At 48.6% G+C, this 17,802-nt stretch overlaps 1 protein-coding gene across 6 annotated transcripts in view; it reads left to right on the top strand.

Moving 5' to 3' along the window:
- Window positions 1–17,802, top strand: part of Zfyve28 (zinc finger FYVE-type containing 28) — a 97,549-nt gene that overhangs the window by 58,148 nt on the left and 21,599 nt on the right. For 4 of the 6 annotated variants that reach the window (XM_040746912.1, XM_013112522.3, XM_005068872.4 and 1 more), the window contains 3 exons: window positions 720–809; window positions 5,690–5,791; window positions 12,321–13,643. In XM_040746912.1, the coding sequence (XP_040602846.1) occupies window positions 720–809; window positions 5,690–5,791; window positions 12,321–13,643 (1,515 nt within the window). Of the gene's footprint in view, window positions 1–719; window positions 810–5,689; window positions 5,792–12,320; window positions 13,644–15,785; window positions 16,235–17,802 lie in introns of those variants that run through there. The other 2 variants (XR_005877701.1, XM_040746914.1) reach the window with 2 other exon arrangements.

Here is a 17,802-nt window from a genome sequence, read left to right as displayed (position 1 = left end):
AGCTCCGTGGGCCCCAGAGGGCTCCAGCCTGATCTCCATGGGTGGATCATCGCTGCTTCCGTCAGGCCTTGTTTGGCAATTCAAAATCAGATTCTCCAAATAGAGTCTGGGACCAAGAGTGTTGACAGTGGTGCTAGTTTTGAAACTGACTAAATCACACCATAAGTTGTTATTTTTAAAAGGCAGATCATTTGTCGTTTGTGCTTTCAGAGGTGTTTTAAATTGCCAGAAAACAGGGAGACAGAAAATACATTTTACTTCGAAGTCCTGATGGTGCAGCACCTGTTTATGGGGTGCAATGTTGGGAAAGCCACATGCTTACAGTGGGGGAAGGGAGCTAACCTAGGTTCCTGGGGGTGCTAGATTAGGTACTCTTCCTGCCCCATGTTTGTGCTTAACCCTCCAGTTGTCATGGCAAAGCGCTGGTGATGACAGACCCTGAAAGAATGACAGGTACCTTCACACACAGCACCCACCTCCTGTCCATCCATTCTTTTCCGGGACAGAGTGGAGCAGGCAGGGAAAAGGCTGAGCTTTGGTTACTCTTCTGGGGCTGTCCAAGCAAAGCATGGCCTTGTCTTCCATGTGTGACTGATGTTACACAAGTCACCCTCCTCACCTACCTGTCCCCTGTGAATACCAGAGAAGGTTGGGTGCTCTGCTCCCAACACTTGGAGCCTCCCTACCAACACCCTCTCACTCCCCTTTTTCTCTGCCAGAGCCTTGGATTTTGGGTATCTGACCCAGGACATGATCGATGACTACGAACCTGCACTCATGTTCACCATTCCTCGGCTGGCCATTGTGTGGTGAGTGCCCTTTGCTTCCTGGGTACTGGTCAACCCCCAGCAGTCCCCAGACTGGTCTCCTGCTCTCCCTTGGCAGATGAGGAACCAAGTGTTCATAGAACTTCCGGCTTCCCCTGTTGGGGGCTGTGGGAGTGCCTATTATAAACTGTGAGGCCTGCCACCTGGTGCTGGGCAGGTGAGGTGGACCATGTGCCATGCAGGGCTGTGGGAGGCAGGCTCTGGTGACAGGAAGATGAGGGCCGCACTTCCCAAAGGAGAATCAAGTTGGTTTAAGTGAGTAGTCTGGACGTTCTGAGTGTCTGGGCCGCAGCTGTTGGAGCTCGCCCCATTCCTGTGCCGCTTCTTTCTTTTGGGTGGGTATTCACAGGGCTGGGGAGCTTGGTGAAGGCTGGCTGGGTTTGCAGCCTGGAAGATGGCCCCGTAGTACCACCTGGAATGCAGGAGCACAGCTGGACTAAGAGTGGGCATGGGGAGTCCTGTAGGGAGAAGAAAAAGGCACAGTGGCCAGGATAGGTCCAGGTCTCCAGGCCATGTCGAGTTTGGTTTCACAGTGGGACCTTGGGTAACCTAGAGGATAGACACACAGCAGCTTGCTGAAGATACTTTCCCACGGGGAGTGGGGACGTAGGGGTGGAATAGTGCTTCAGGACAGCCAGTGTTCTGGGCCTTCAGAAATAGGAACACTTCCCTCCATTGCACAGGCAAATGCCGTGACAGGTGTTGGGAGTAGCAGAGCTGGTGCTGGGCCAAACCAGACACTCCTTGCCAGGCTTCTGGCTTGTGTGTCTTTGATGTCTTCAGGGTAATGTTTGAGCACTGTGTGGTATTTCCAGAACCCTCCTATGGCCCAGCGTCTCTGGTCCCCTTCATCATATGCTCCCCCTTGCCTTACACAGTCCTCTTCCTTCCCTTCAGCATACCCAAAGTGTCCTATCACGCTCTAGGGATGTCCCTTTAAAATGCCCCCCTTCAGCAGAAGCTGGGGGTGTCATGCCGAGTTGTGGGGCTGGAAATCCCTGGTAGCTCACATAAAGTGGGCTGGAGTGGTTGTTCCCAGGAAGACCTGTGGGCCTGTGCTGGCTCACAGGTGTCTCTGTGGTTCACTAAGAAATGGTGCACTTGCTTGGTCTTTACCTCTTTCTTGTCTTTGTCTGAAAAATAAAACAGAAAACTCTTGGACTCTAGATCTTGTCTGTGCTGACCAGCATGGGTCTGAGAGTCTTTAAGAACAGACACTGACCCTTATCTCAATGGGCTCGCATCCTGAGAATGGATGCTGTGACACAGAAAGCCCTGTCCCTCTTTTTAAACAGATGCTTTTAAGTGCTTTGAAGTACAGTACCCGGCACTTACCCACAACCCAGGAGAACACTGCTGGCATTCAAGGGCTGGCTTCCCTGGGAAGCTCTGCCAAACCAGCTGCCATTTGGGGCTACGCAATTCCTTCCTGCTCTGCCCATTGCTCTCCTGGCTGAGTGCAGGTGGGGTTAGGGAAAAACTCATTCCAAAGTCCACAGGAGCACCCTGAAGTTTATCTTAGGCATCAGACTAGTTTTAAAATAAACAGAGGTGTCAAACAGCCCCTGCCCTTACTGTTTCCAGATTTAACTGTGGAATCTGTTTTCTTTTCTTGTTTTTTGTTGGTTGGGGGCTGGTGTTAAGAACAGTTTCATATAGCCCCAGCTGGCCTTGAACTCATGATGTAACGAATGATGACCCTGAATTTATGATCCTCCAACCTCTACCCCATTAGTACCAGGTCACAGGCATACCCCACAATATCCAGATTTATTCTTGAGTCTGTTTTCCATGTTTATTCCACTTTTTAGCAGTGGTTAAACCCTGGACATACGTGGCTGACAAACAGTGACTACTTATCTCTGACCAGTGTCATTGGTGCCCTGTGTATAGCCCTCCCAGATTGCTAGTCCTGGAGTAGAGTGAGGTCACTGTGGGTGTGGGTTTTGCTCTGGGTGACTCCTCCCAGAGGTAGACATGAAGTCTCTTCTATTCAGAGCTGAGAGGATTGGAGGGGGCTCCACAAGTGGAGAAGACTCAGGGTATATGAGAAAGGAGAGCAGATACAGGAAAATGGAGCTCAGAGCATGGAGGTTTGGCTCATGACAGGGAGCATGACATAGCCCGCTGACGGGGCCCTCAGGATCAAGCCTCTAAACTCAGATCCAGGTGTAGATCTGAGGGATGGAGAGGTGCAGTGTCTATGATGAAAATCCGCCCACTGAGCCCGCACTGTGACCGTCTCCCCATTCCACTCCTCTTGATGCTCACCACCTCCTCACACATCCTACAGCCCAGCGCTGTCTTGCCTCTCATGCTGTTTAACTTCCCAGGAGAGGCCCAAGAATGCTCGCTCATCCCTGTGTTCACAGGGTGAGCATGTATTGTGACCACCCGTGGATATCCAGCCTGGCCTCTGCCTCAGTGACCCCTTGCCACGCACCCATCCACTCTCTCCCCACGTCTGCCTTCCGTGCTCCTTTCCTCCCGGTTCACGTAATGGGCATCCTTACCCTATTTCTGCAGATACAGCTTCTGAGCCATCCACGGATATTCAGATCACAGTTTCACCACGGCTAGACTTGTGTGCTGGTTGCCACTAATTCAGAATTCTTGTGCCTCACACCCCTTACCTTTTGTGGCCACTCCCGCCACCCACACTCACACACGTGTTCTCATGTGTGCATGCGTATTCTCTCTCGCATCTATTTTGTTTCCATAGGGTTTCTGGTCCTACAGTTGTATAAATAGGGTCTGTGTTGTGGTTGTGTATCTCCACAGGAAGACAGGCTTCACTCCTGCACTTAGTGAAGTCCCTTAGTGCCTGGAGGGTGGGGGCGCAAGTGGGCTTTGGTAGAATGTTGCCACTTTGCTCTGACAGGGCTCAGCTACATATTTATACAGATTATCCAGAGTATTGATTGTAATCAAACATTTGAGGGATTGAATGTCCAAAACTAAGGCACCAGATTAAAAATGATATTCTGTCACCAAAATATTTGAAGGAAACACTAGTGTCAAGGAAGCATCCTCACTATGTCAAATGCAAAATCACCACCAAAGTACTGTCACTGCAAGATTGTTTTTTGGGGGGTGGGGTGGTTGGGAGTTCTCTGTGTGTAGCCCAGAATTAGTCTCCTACGACTGGCTTATTTCACTCAGCACATTGAAATGTGTTAGAATTTCTTTCCTTCTTAGGGTTAATATTCTATTGAATATGATTAAATATTATCTGAGACATGAAGGGTTCTTTCCTTTTTCAGTGCTAGGGATCAAACCTTGGCTTTGCGAATGCCAGGCAAGTGCTGTCACTGAACCATACATTCAGCCTTAAGCACAAGTTTTAAAAAACAGCATTCAAAATGCCAGGAGCATTCAAGGAAGAAGGAATGCTCTCTCCAGTGAATGCTGCTGGAATGTGGCTGCCACATCATACACTGTTACCGCTAGTTTAGTATGTTATCATAGCCTCTGTGCCCAGATACTTAGCCACACCCCAGTCTCGATGTTGTGAATGCATCTTAAAAATGAATTAACACTTAAATGGATAGAGTTTTGAGTTTGGCAGATTGCCCTCTATGGTGCCGTGGGACTCATATGATCAATTGAAATCTAAGAAGAAGACAGGCTAAGATCCCTTGAGTAAGAAGGGATTCTGTCTGTGACTGTAGAGACCACCTTTCCCTATGTCTCCAGCCTGCTTGGCACCTGCCCAGTGCAGTTTGAATTTACTCTTGTAAACCCCGCCCCACACACACACACGCTCACACACACACACACACACATACACACACACACACACACACACACACACACACACACACACACACACACACAGCCTCCCTGTCTCCGCCTTTCTCAATGTTGGCCTCATTTGCCCAGGACACAGTCCCCATCACAAACCAACCTGCTTCTGCTTGGTGTGAGCTCACCACCCAGCAGGACCACTGAGCCCAGAGGCAGCACAGGACGTGCTTTCTCTTGTGATGCTTGATTCTTGTTTGCACACAGAATCCAGCCTTCGAAGGGGAAAATGGTCCCTTTGATTCTGTGTCACTTTTCTTACTAAACTGGGTATGTTAAAGAAGACTGTTACAAACTGACAGGAATTCTTTGTGGGCTGGAGGAAACAGGAGATCATGTCACAGCTGTAGAAACAAGAAGAAAGTTCAAATAGCCTTAGTCGGTGCTCAGATGAAGGAGCAAAGGCACAGGTAAATGTTCTGTGGGCTCCTGAGACACCGGAGGAGATAAAGAAGGGAATGGACATAGTGTTCTGAGATGATAGCATCAGGGCTGCCTGAGATGGCACCTGAGTGCAGCTGGCCTTCAGCAGGTGTGGAGCTGGAGGCTGGGGGCTGGGGGCTGGGTGCTGGATGCTGGGAGGGGGCAGTGAAGAAAGCCCCATCCTTGGGAGGAGCATCTGGAGATGGTCAGTCTTGCTGGAAGGTAGACAAGAGCTGTTTCCTGCCCTGAAGGGTGTCGGAAGACCAACACAGAAACTCGTTTCTGTAACTCATGTTTGGCTTTTGAAGTAACAGTATCAGACCTGACCTCTGTGAGCCTCTACAGATCTAGTTTTTCACTTTCAATGAGGTAGATATTAGTAATAAATCTTGATCTCATTTCTTGGCAGCATTGAGGTAAACAATTATACTCCATGGTTGTTAGACCCTGATGTAAACCAAACTAAGAAACTTGATGGTAAAGTCTGGATAGTAATTGCTATTACCTTTTCCTTGACTTACTGAAATTCTATTTATAGGTGAGGGGGAAGTTATTGCTAAGCTTTGCTATGTGACATTGCTCCAAGTCCTAGCCCACAGAGCCTAACCACACTGGTTTGTGTGTCTTGAATGTAGTGGCCTTGTGGTCTATGCAGATGGACCTCTGAACTTGGACCGAAAAGTGGAAGACATGTCTGAGCTGTTCCGGCCTTTCCACACGTTGCTGCGGAAAATAAGGTGAGGACTGGGAGACACTTGTTAAAGTCAGCGCCTTCTGAGTCATGAGAGCTGGCCACACATCCTCCTGTGTAATACCTATGTCCATAGTGGCTGAAGCCAGCCTTTATCTGCTCTGTCTGGGCCTCAGAGTGGTTAATAGCTCTTGTGTGCCAAGCTTTAAGGGATCAAAACTTCACACTGCCCAACCTTGGGTATACCATAGAGCTCAGTATTTGCTCTCAGTTCACAAAAGCCCTGAAGTTCTCTTTAGGAAGCTCATATGTCAGTCTTGGTTTGTTAGGCTCCTGTGGATGTGTTGGCTCTCTTCTGCAATACCATATCTTTCTCTTGTTGGACTGAGCATTCTGCCCAGTGGCTCAGAGGGATGGGTTGTTCGTACCCTAGGGATGGCCTCATGATGGGCTGGAAACAATGTGGAGGCCATGACCACCCATCTTTTGAGTGCCTTCCTGGTGTTTCCTCCTTTGATAGCTCTCAATGGGTCTTTGTGGTACCACCCATAGGTCTGGTAGAATATACAGAGCCTCCTTAGAACTTGCTGAGCACAGGGTGGCCTCAGGCACAGTCAGTGAGGCCAGAGTTTCTTTGAACTATGCCAGAAGATATGCCCCCAAGAAGGGACCTCTATGAGCTTTTCCTATGGGCATCCTTGAAGTCTTGGGACCTCAGGAAGTCAGCAGACTGGGAGCAGGGTACTCAGTCTATTTCATGGTTCAGTTTATCCTGTATATGTCTCTTGGCTGGTTCCTCTCACTCTGGTGGAATACTAACCCTAGACTTCAAGCTGAGGACCTGCCTTTCTTGGTTCCAAGATAAGAGGTGACAGTAAATGAGGAGAGATCATAGACAATGCTGAGACCAGGACGGAAAGCAAAGCCAGGCCTTGACAGAGGGGTCCTTGTAGGAAGAATGATGCATGTACTGGAGTAATGAGAGGAAGGTCTGTGTGCTCAGGAGACAGCTAATGTAACCATTTCGACAGATCAGATGTGATGGACAGGGATGGATTGTGGCACTGGGGAGTCACAGAATACTTGGTGCTACAACTTGGATGGAAAGGTATTCTGGCACTTGGGAGCCAAGGAATACCACAGGTCACAGTAAGCATAGCAGCTTACAGCCTTGCTTCAGGGAAAGGCTTCCCCAGTGTATCAGCTCTGCTCCTTCAGGAGAAGGCTGCCTGGCGAAGTTGTTACAGTTCAGCTCCATTCCCCCAGAGAGTGGACAACTTCAGTTCATCAAGGGAAGGTTTCTCTGCTCCGGGGAAATAAGGTTTGGCCCAAACCTCATTCAAGAGATTCATTGGGAGGGAAGAATCAAGGAGAGTGGCTGCCGTCTGCCAGGGTGGTAGAGTAGAGGACACCCAGGCAGCCTGGACAGCCACAAGCTGAACAGACACAGGGTTTACATAGGGCTTCTTAGGGGGTGGGGTTTTCCTGGGTGGGGTTTGGTCAGATTTCAATCCCTGAGTTTAGGATGGCTAGATCTCCTGCTTCAGGGATTGGTTAATTTTCTGCACAGAGTTAGGGTCAGATTTGGCTCTGGTTTCAGAGCCAAAGTCTGTTTCTTTCTTTGGTCCTTTTTAGCCTTTTAGCTCTAGTTTTAGGGCCAGGGTGTATTTCTTTCACTGGCTCTGATTCCAGGAACAACATATGTTTCTTTGGCACTGGTTTCAGGGTCAGGGCATATTTCTTTGGTTCTGGTTGCAGGGCCAAAGTGTATTTCTTGGCTCAAGGTGTGTTTCTTTGGCTGGACCCTTTTCCCTATAGCTAGGCCCAAAGATACCTGGCCCTTCTTCCCAGGAGGCATTTGATAATTCCAGGCAAATGTTTCCTTGCCCAAGGTTCAGGCTGGAGGCCAGAACCCAGGTACGGTGTGCTGGGGGAACACATTGGCACTGGAGGCAGCCAGGCAGCATAGCTGTCGGGTTCTGGTATAGGAGGAGTCGGCACAAAGCCCCTCAGGAACGCAGGGAGGTTTCCTGCACTCTTGGGAGACAGATGTATGCCATAAACTCACTGCCAGTCTGCCCTGGAGACTTTACCAAAGGTTGAAAGTTCACGGAACGGACAGTTGGAGGCTGAGCTGGGACTCAGAAAGGCAGAGCTCAGTCTCTAAAGACTTTGGAGTCTGGGAAGATCGAGGCCTCAGTGTAGCAATAAACCTGTTGGATGTCTGAGGCCGTGTGGTAATGGACCGTAATTCCACATTCCTAACCAAAGACAGGGAGCACAAGACAGTGTCACTTGTCACTGTTAGGATGTTTTAAGTCTGATGTCCATCATGCAGTTCAAACCTGTTGAAATGTGTGGAGGCAAGAAAATGAGATCAGTGGTCAGAAGAGCATGTGACTCATAAGCTGGACTAAGCATACAAGGACATGACTTATTGCACTTCAGGACATGCAATAAAGAGGACTGGTGATGAGGAAGGAGAACTTACAGATCTAGTATATGTTAAAATGATATTCAAGAGCAAAATGTTCACTGTCTGGAAATAAAAGCAGTGGATGGGTCTGAAAGCAGATTGGACCCAGCAGAGCGTAGAGCTAATGAACCTGAGGATGGGTCAACAGAGGAAGGGCAAACTGAGGCACAAAGACAAAAAGAGTGGGGAAGCAAGCAGACAGAGCCGTCAGTGCCAGAGATGTGTGCAGTGCACTCACACGTCTAACCCATGCCATCAGAACCCCAGAGAGGGAGCTTTCCAAAACTGATTACAACTCTACCTGTATATCCAGGAGGCTCAAACCGTACGAAAGATGAGCGTAAAACATTCCTTTAAAAGTAGTATAAGATAGACCCCCTCTTACACACCAAAACAAATAAACAAGCAAACAAAAAACTGGGCATGGTGGCACACTCCTATAACTCCAGTGTTTGGGTTCAAGTCCAACCAATGCAAAAATAAAAAAGAAAGGAAATGAAAGCAAGAAAGAAAAATAATGGACAGGAGACATCATTACAGACTTTACAGATACTATGAACAATTCTATATCAATGAATTTGACAGCTTGAATTAAAGAAACAAATTTTACAAAGTAATCACAGCTGACAGAAGAAATAAAACTTTTACATGCAGTATATATTAAGAGAACCTAATCCATTATTTTTAAGCCTCCCACAAATAAAATATAGACAGAATAGATCATATGGACCAATATACAGTTCCCCAACTTACGGCCATGAAGCATTGCAGAACAGAGGGACTTTTTTTTCCTCTAGTAAGTGGGCTGAGCTAATAGGTATCCATGTGAGAAAAAAGTCTTATTTATGCATATCTATTACTGCAATCTCTGGCTGACTTGGAACTCAATATGTAGACCAGGCTGGCCTCAAACTCAGAGATCTACCTGCCTCTGCCAAGCAAGTACTGGTATTAAATGCATCTGTTACTACACCTAACTTTTATATATTATCTTGCACCAAAAACTATTCATATTTACATGCACTGACAATATTTCTGAAATCTGAAATTCAAATTTTAATTCATTTCTACACAAGCATGTCAGCGGACAGTGCCTGCCATGAGAACTTGTAGGCTACAAATTCTCATTTCTCTAGATACTAAAGGCAGGCAAAGCCGCATCTGTCTGTAAATGTAGAGTCAAAATGGCGGTAATTAGGTAGACTAGAGGCATGGGAGCATGCCTGTGGTCCTAGTTGTTTATTTTGAGGTGCAGGTACTGTCCATGTGAGTGTGTTTGAGTTTAGAAACTCAGGAAGCCTCACAGTTCTTTTGTAACACAATATTTTAGTGTATTTGAGAAGTTCATACTTGCATACAATGTATTTTGATCACACCCCCCCACCTGCCCTTACACCTTCCCCTGGGTACCCCCCCCCCCAACACATCCTCTTTTCACTTTCATGTCTTTTTTTAGTAACATACCTAATATAATTAGTGCTGCCCATATGCTCGTGGGTATGGGCCATCTGCGGGAGCACAGTCAACCTTCCAGGACTTTAAAGAAAACTGATTTTCTGTCCCCTAGCAATCATCAACTGTTAGTATCACTTTGGCCAGGGCTTGGGGTTTGTATGCCCCTCCCTCGCTCATACTGGAGTGTTGACTGGTTTATTCGGGGTTTTATGCAGGCAATCCCTGCTGCTAAGGGTTCATGAGTGCAGCAGTCCTGTCCTGCTCAGAAGACAATCTTTCTCCCCATCTCCTCCTGGACTTTTTGGTCCTTGCAACCTTTCTTTCCCCCTCCACCTGGATGTTCCCTGAGCCTTGAGGGGACAGGAGGCCGTACAGATGTCCCAGTTATGGCCGAGCAGTTCACAGATACTTATTCCCTGCACACTTACCAGTTGTGTCTCTGTATTAACCGCTGTCCACGGCTTCACTGATGCTTTGATGAGGACTGAGAGCTGCACTAATTTATGAGCATATAAGTACATATTTAGTTTACTTTGTCTGTTTAGCAGAGTAATACTAGTAAGTTGGTCCCTGGGGCCTTTCAACTCTTCTGTCACGGATTCTTGGCTAGATTTACCATACGAGGCCTGTGTTTTCTCCTGTGGAGCAGGACTTAAATCCAATAAAGAACCAATGACTCTTCCCCATAACATTCGTGCCACTGTCACACCCTTGGATATGTCATGCCAGCCTGGTTGTTATTATAGCCCACAGGGTTCACAACTGGCTATGACTCTGAGGACTTTTCTCCCCCAGCAGACTGCATAACACCTTCTGGTGCTATAAAAGCTAACAACAGAGAGGAGCTCCCTGCTCAGTTCCAACTTGATTTCTCCTTGTCCTGTGACCAAAGTCTGGGTGTCTTCAGCAATAGGGTCTTACCATAAAGTTCTGGTGGGCAAACAAAATCAGTGGCAAGGGCCTGAGTTGTTTTGTGGGTCTCTTGGATCTTCTTGGCCAACAGCTCAAAGGAATTCTGCACCTGGCACTGGGCTGTTGTTTTTTTTTTTCCCCTTACAGTTCTGAGAAGTGCATGTACCTTTCTGCCTGCCCATGGATGTACTGGAATCTTTACTAGGGGACTCAAACTTCAAGTGCATCCTGGGCTTTCCCCAGTAGAGAGCAATATGCAGTTGGCCTGTTGGCTCTGCCTTAGGCTCATCCTGGTCACTGTCACAAAACCAGGCTGTGTGTTCAAGTCTCAGCTTCAGTGTCCCTTTCTTCTCTCTCTCTCTCTTTTTTTTATTAATTTATGTTTTACATTCCAATCCCAGTTCCTCCTCCCTCCTTTCTCCCCACTCCCCCCTCCCATCTGCACCACAGAGAAGGTAAGGCTCCCCTAGGAGTTCTACCAAGTCTGTCCCATCATCTAGTTGTCCACTCCCCGACACCCCTGTGTCTAGGCTGGGCAAGATATCTCTCAATATACAATGGTTCCTCTAAGTCAGTTTGTGCCTCAGTGTTAGATCTTGGACACACTGCCACTGGCCTCACATACTGTCCCAGTCACACCACTGTCACCTATATTAAGGGAGTCTAGTTTGGTCTTGTGCAGGTTCCCCATTTGTCAGACCCAGTGAGGAAACCATTCCAAACTCAGCCAGGTGCCCTGCTCCTCTCTCCTTGGATTGTATTCCCTTTCTAGCAGTTGTCATTACTGTAGAATGCACATTATTGTACAAATGCTTGTATCTGCCTTACCCACCTGGAAGAGGATCCTAGAAAGGCTAGGCCATGCGTGCCTTTTCCTTGCAAAACCATTGGTGTCCAGAGCCTGACAGGCATATGGCTGATTCTTAGTAATATTTAGTTGTTTTTTTAAGGTGAAAGTTCCTAGGTAAACAAATATACGTGTTGATATTATTCTGTAAATCAGAGGTTCTCAACCTGTCTCATATGAGATATCTTGCACACCAGATTACCATTCATAACAGTAGCAAAATTTAGTAAAGTAGCAATGAGGTAATTTTATGGTTGAGGTCACCACAACATGAGGAGCTGTATTCAAGGGTTGCAGCGTTAGGACCACCTGCTCTAAAGTTTTTGCTGGTGATGGAGCGATTGCTCTTCATAGCTAAGAGCATTGGCTGCTCTTCCACAGAGCCAGGGTTTGATTTCCAGCATCCACAAGGTGGCTTGCAACCATTTATAACTCCATTTCCAGGGGATTTGATTCCCTCTCTGGCTTCCATGGGAACCAGGTACACATAGTACACAGATATACTTGCAGGCAAAACACCCATACACATAAAATAAAAATAAATATTTTAAAGGCTTTTATTAATACAGTCACAATGTTCCTATGATCAGGGTCTTATGCATAGTAGACAAATGCTCACCACTGAACTATATTCCTGACTAACTGGGGCTTTAGCATTTCCAGTGAGAGGTTCCGGGATCTCATTTTTAAATATAGTTTACAAATATAATTATAGCTACTTATACTTCCATCCCTGTGGTGTAGAAGAGAGCTTCCTTTTGAAGTGGAGGAGTACCAAGTACAAGTGTCAGTATGGGTGTCAGCTTCGGGGGACTGCTTCTGCTGTTGGCAGAGGCTGCTGTGACATTTGAGACCCTCAGCCTGGTTTCTGTCTTGACCCTGTAGGGATCTGCTGCAGGCGCTGACTGAGGAGGAGCTGCACACACTGGAGCGGAGCCTCTGCGTTTCTCAGGACGTGGAGCTCCCCATCCGGGCAGACACCCAGGCACCCAGTGCCCTGGCACCTGCTTTTTCTACATCCCTTCCCCCTGAGGAGCCGCTCTCAGCCAGTGCCAGCAACTCAGAGGCGGACCTGGCCTGCTCAATGCAGTATGATGATCAGGAGCTGGAGGAGCTCAGCCGCATGGTCCACAGGGCTGGGGACGAGATGTCATCTCTGCTTTCACCGCCCAGTGCCTGCCAGTCCCCAGCACATAGGCCAGGCACAGAGGCCAGCCCCCGAGGGGAAGCCTCTCCAGCCAGAGCCCGACTGAAATCAGGTAGTGATGAGGAGGAAAGGGTGTTCTTCATGGATGATGTGGAGGTGGCAGAGTCTCCTGCCAGGTCAGAATCCCCAGGAGGTACATTTGAGTTGACGGGTAGCACGGAGAGCAATGTTCAACAGAGAGGGCAGGATAGCCAGAGTGGAGAGGTGGGGGTCGGTGCACCATCGCTGGTAAAGGAGGAAGACTGGAGCAATAACAACATTGAGGATGACAAGATAAAGCTGGCCAGTCTTGTGGGCTCCACTTCCTGCAGCTGCCTGGACTCACAGCTGTACCTGGACGGCTGGGAGGTGAGTGCAGATGATGCGGAGACAGCTGAGATGATTGCACACCGGACCGGGGGCATGAAACTTTCAGCCACAGTCATCTTCAATCCCAAGTCTCCCACCTCCCTGGACTCTGCTGTGGCAACTCAAGAGGCCACAGACCATGGTATTTCCCCGTTGGAGCCCGGGGCAGAGGGGCCAGGGGACAGTTCACACAAACTCGGCGCTGCAACCACCAACTGCCTCCTCCACTCCTGTGTGTGCTGTGGGAGCTGTAGGGACAGCAGGGAGGATGCGGTGGAGCGCCTACAGGAGAAGTGTGACCCAGGAAGCATCATCAGTGCCTCTAACCCTTCTGTTAGCTTAGCTAAGGCTGGTGACAAAGAGCCTGAGAGACTAGAAGAGGCCTGGTCTTCACCTGATGTCATCCTGCCTGCAGAAGATGCCTCCAGTGGGCAGGAGCCCAAAGACCCTGCTTCCAACAAGTGCCTGGCACATACCTCAGGGCCTCAAGTGGCTACAGCAAGCCGGTCTCAAGGAGAGGGTGAGGTCAAAAGCCAGCCAGAGCCAGAGCCAGACACCAAACATCAGGACCCTGAGAAGTCCTCTGTGGACAGGGGGGACAGTCCAAGAGAAGACATGGCCCAGACAGAACCCCAGCACCTGTCAGGTTCCAGGTAAGGGCTGATTCTGTTCAAGCGACCAGACTTATTCTCTTCTTGCAATCAGGACATGTCCTGGCTGATTCTCAAAACACTGAGATGCTTCCTTGTGAAGTTTTTTGGCCGTTAAACAGGTTCTGGATCCAGGGCAGGTATGTGGTTGATATCGGAATGGATGATGTATGGACTACCCCTGGAGGTACCCATCCTACAGTGAGTTAAGCTGCCTACCAATGATCTCCAGGGGCATCTTTCAGGTAATGTTGGCACAGGGCCACCCCTTTTTATCTGATAGCTCATTCCAACCCTGGTGTAGCCCATGGTAGACTGCAGTAGTACATGGGTGCAGTTGGGAACTAAGCACACAGCCCACTGATCTTTGCTCACCACCATACCTGCTGGGCCCACAGAGCTGAAAAGAGATTCACAGAAACCATGACTGTGTACAGAGCCATGCTGAGCTCTTGAGTACCTTTGGGCAGCATTCCCATGACCCCTACCCTTCTCAACACTGTGCTCTTCCTGCTCCCTGTGGCTCATCCCTCCCTGTTGTTGTCTGGTGATGTCAGAGTGGGTGGGGCTTGGGGCTTCTAGAGTAGACATGTTCCTTTAGAGCTGAGGCTTCTCCTTCTCTCTGCCTCTCACCTGAGTGTTCTGTCCACAGCAGACTTCGACAGGCATTGCTGATGTTGGCTGTATGATCTGCTTTGTCTTTAATGTTGGGGGTAGGTGGAGGGGCAAATAAGCCTAGCCTGAGTGGGCCATACACTGTCATGATGTCCTCAGAACCCTGCTTTACGGAGACCTATCTGGACAAGGGAGGGAGGGCAGAGGAGGAAGGTCCTCCACCTGGAGGTCCTGGAATCCAACACAGATGGGCGTGTACAGGTTGGGACAAAGTGTAGAAGGAGGGTACTCTCATACCAGGGGGCAGAAGCTCTTTCCTATCCCTCATCCTTTCCTGGGCAGCAAACGGTCACCACCTTCCCTGGAAGCATGTGGGAAAGCTGGTCAGGATCTTGTGTCTGTCGTAAATCCAAATTCTTCCCACCCACCACATAGCTCTTTGCTGTGGGGCTGGACTGTAACTTCTGTGGCCAGTAGAAGCCACTGTGGCAGACGGTCCTAACCTGCCAATTCCCTAGCCACTGGCAACTCCTGATCTGCTTTGGGCATCTACGATCTTCTGACTGTGGACATTGAGAGTAAGTCATGCAGCGCAGGCCCTTCCGTGTCCCTCGTCGTTTCCTGAGTGGTGTTTTTAAGGGTCGTCTACACTGCAGCTCAGGTAGCATTTCACTGCACTACAGCTGTGTCACCCTCACTGTGCAGAGTGGCCATGCTGTGTCTCTCCCTTCACAGTTGATGGATGTGTAGGGTGTTTCTTGGCTGACAAGAATAATACTGCTGTGAAATTCTTTCTCTGTTTTGTGTGGACATGTGTTTTCATTATTTTGGGTTTCTAAGAGTAGAACATGCAGGTCATATGGCAGCTAGTTGTTTTCCTCAAGCCTGAGGCTACATACATCATACAAGTGTTTGTATGAGGAGTTCAACTTCTTTATATTGACTATGATTTTTATGTAATTTTCTGTCCTTAGGGCAAAATTCATTAATATGCAGTTAGTCAATTGCCTTGTCAGGCACACACACACCTATAATTTCAGTCCTGTGTAGGCTGGGGCAAGAGAATGGCAAATTTGAATTGAGAACTTGTCTCAAAACCAAACCAAACAAACAAGAACCGAAGTTACTTGAAATTGTTTCTGTCCGTGCAGTTGTTTAAGTTTGCATTAGATTTATAGAAGCTACCACTTATATTTAACCCCATTTTATAATTACATAGAGTATTTGCATGCTTTTTAGACAAAGCTAAACAAATCAGATTTAAAGAAGCCTGTCTAGAGGCTTTACTCTCTCCTGTGTGTAAAGGGAATAGGAGCTAAAGTTTCATGGTCCAGAGGTGGACTTGAATACACACTCCTCATGTTAGATGGCTCTGAGCTCCCAAATCCTCTTCTCCACCTTACTTCCTGATCTCTAGCCCAAGACCTTACCAGAACTCTTTCTGGAGATATCCCCACTTTCCTGTACTGAAAAGTAGAACCCAGACAAGGTTGGGCCAGAGTGCACTCAGTCAGGCCCTGCTGTCTGCAGGCTGCATCCACACTCCGCTGTGGAAAGGTGAGAAAAGCCACCCGGCGGCTCAGAAGACCTCCCACTTTCCAGGACAGCTGCTGCAGATGTCTCTCCTGTTCCATAAAGCCTTTTCTCTGAGGCAGCTCCAGCATCGTAGCCATGTCAAGTGGAATGAATTAACTTCCCAATGGCTGCCAATGGCTGCCTTGAGGCTTCTGACTCAGTTTATTGGTGAGTGAATTATTTTTCTACAAGGCTGATGCAAAAATCCTAAAAATTCCTAGATAGGAGACATATGTGTTTTTCTTTAATTTTGGCTTGTTCTTTTGCCTGTTTGTCCAGGTAACAGTCAGCAAACGTCTACATCTGGAAACTTCTCCCAGTCCGGGAAGGGCCCTTCACAACATGCCTCTCTACATTTAGGCCCAGTCCAGCCCGGCCCACACTGAAAACTCAGCTGTGAAAAGGTGAGAAAAGCCACCTGGCGGCTCAGAAGACCTCCCACCTTCCAGGAAGCCTGGTTAGAAGATGCAAAGGGTCTGAAGAGCAAGACTGGGCAGGAGGCCAGGACCTCAGACAGCCGTATGTTGGCTCAGCACCATGCTTTAGGGAGCTGGAAGAGGTCAGCCTACAGCTACCTGTCTGTCACTCCTGTCCCAGCACAGGCAGAACCAGCATGGGAGCACCGGTCATGTGTTCTTTGTCATGAGCATATTTGTCAGGGGCCAAGCCAGGTGCCGGAACCCACCAAGGAACCATATGGATGTGGCAGGTCCTTCCAGCCTACAAGGAGATGATACAGCCGTGTGTTTTCAAACAGAGGCAAGAGGCCAGCCACACATAGGCAGAACATTTGCTGAAGTGCAGAGTGAGACACCAGGAGGTCTGGCTAGTGAGACAACATTGTGACAAAGCTTTCTCATTTCACGTGGTCTCGTTCACAGGGGTGGTCTATAAGGGTTCTCCAAAGGAACAGTACTAGAAGAATGTGTGTGTGTATGTGTGTGTGTGTGTGTGTGTGTGTTTATTAAATTGGCTTTTTTGGTGCAGTCTGGGCACTCCAGGAATGACTGTCTCATGCTGGTAAGGCTGAGAACCTGGTAGTTGTTCAGTCCCTAGGCTGGGTGTCTCAGCAGTCCCAGTTTGGGGTGTAGTCCTGGAGGAGTCCTGGGGAACTGCTGATCTTCAGTCCACGCTGCAATCCTGAAGAAGCTGGTTCTAATGTGGTTGAAGGAATACCTGTCTCAGTAACAGGATAGATGACCAGTGAGAGTGAGGACAAGCAGGCCGAAAGCAAAGTTGTTTTCTTCTCTGCCCTTCTATGTGGGCTGCAACCAGGTGTTTCCCACATTTAGCATGGGTCTTCCTGCTTCAAATAACCTAAGAGAATCCCTCACAGGAGTGCTCAGCATCTTGGGTTTCAGTTGCATTCCATATGCAGTCAAGTTGACACTCAAGATTATCCATCACAAGTGGGTCATGAGTCTCCTCTAATTCTAGGTCTGGGAGACAAACTCCAGTACTGATGTCTGCCTCTCCCTGGTGTCCCTCAAAGGGACAGTTACCTTCACTCTCTGCAAGCAGCAGGGTCTGTTTCACTGCTGTTACCATCTGATCATGGGATTCTCCCATCATCTGGCAGGTGCCTCTCTGTACCTCCTGTGGCATGGAAAGTATAATGAACTGTGGTAGGCCCTGTGGTCACGGCTTCTGTTCCATGTGTGAGCCTTACTATGGGTGAGCTACGAGTCAGGGGAAAGCAGGGAGTTGTGGCGAGAGACCTGCCTTCAAGGCTGGAGTCCCCCATTTCCCTGGAGCGTGTGGCTAAGCAGATAAAAGACGGCCACTGTGGGGAAGGAGGGTTGCGGCTGTCAGGACCAACACATTCTGGAAGCAGATGGGCCTAAGGCTGAGAGTATGGGCCCTACTGAAGAAGCCCTTCCCAGGGTGGTCTTCTGGTCCTGGCTGATTCCACCAGCACCATCACCCAGGGTGGCAGGACATTGTTTTGGTCAGGAAAGATGCACTGACCCTG

Source organism: Mesocricetus auratus, unplaced genomic scaffold (genome assembly GCF_017639785.1).
Source record: "Mesocricetus auratus isolate SY011 unplaced genomic scaffold, BCM_Maur_2.0 Super-Scaffold_100006, whole genome shotgun sequence".
Classification (NCBI taxonomy): domain Eukaryota; kingdom Metazoa; phylum Chordata; class Mammalia; order Rodentia; family Cricetidae; genus Mesocricetus; species Mesocricetus auratus.
This window is presented reverse-complemented; position numbering and strand designations above follow the sequence as displayed.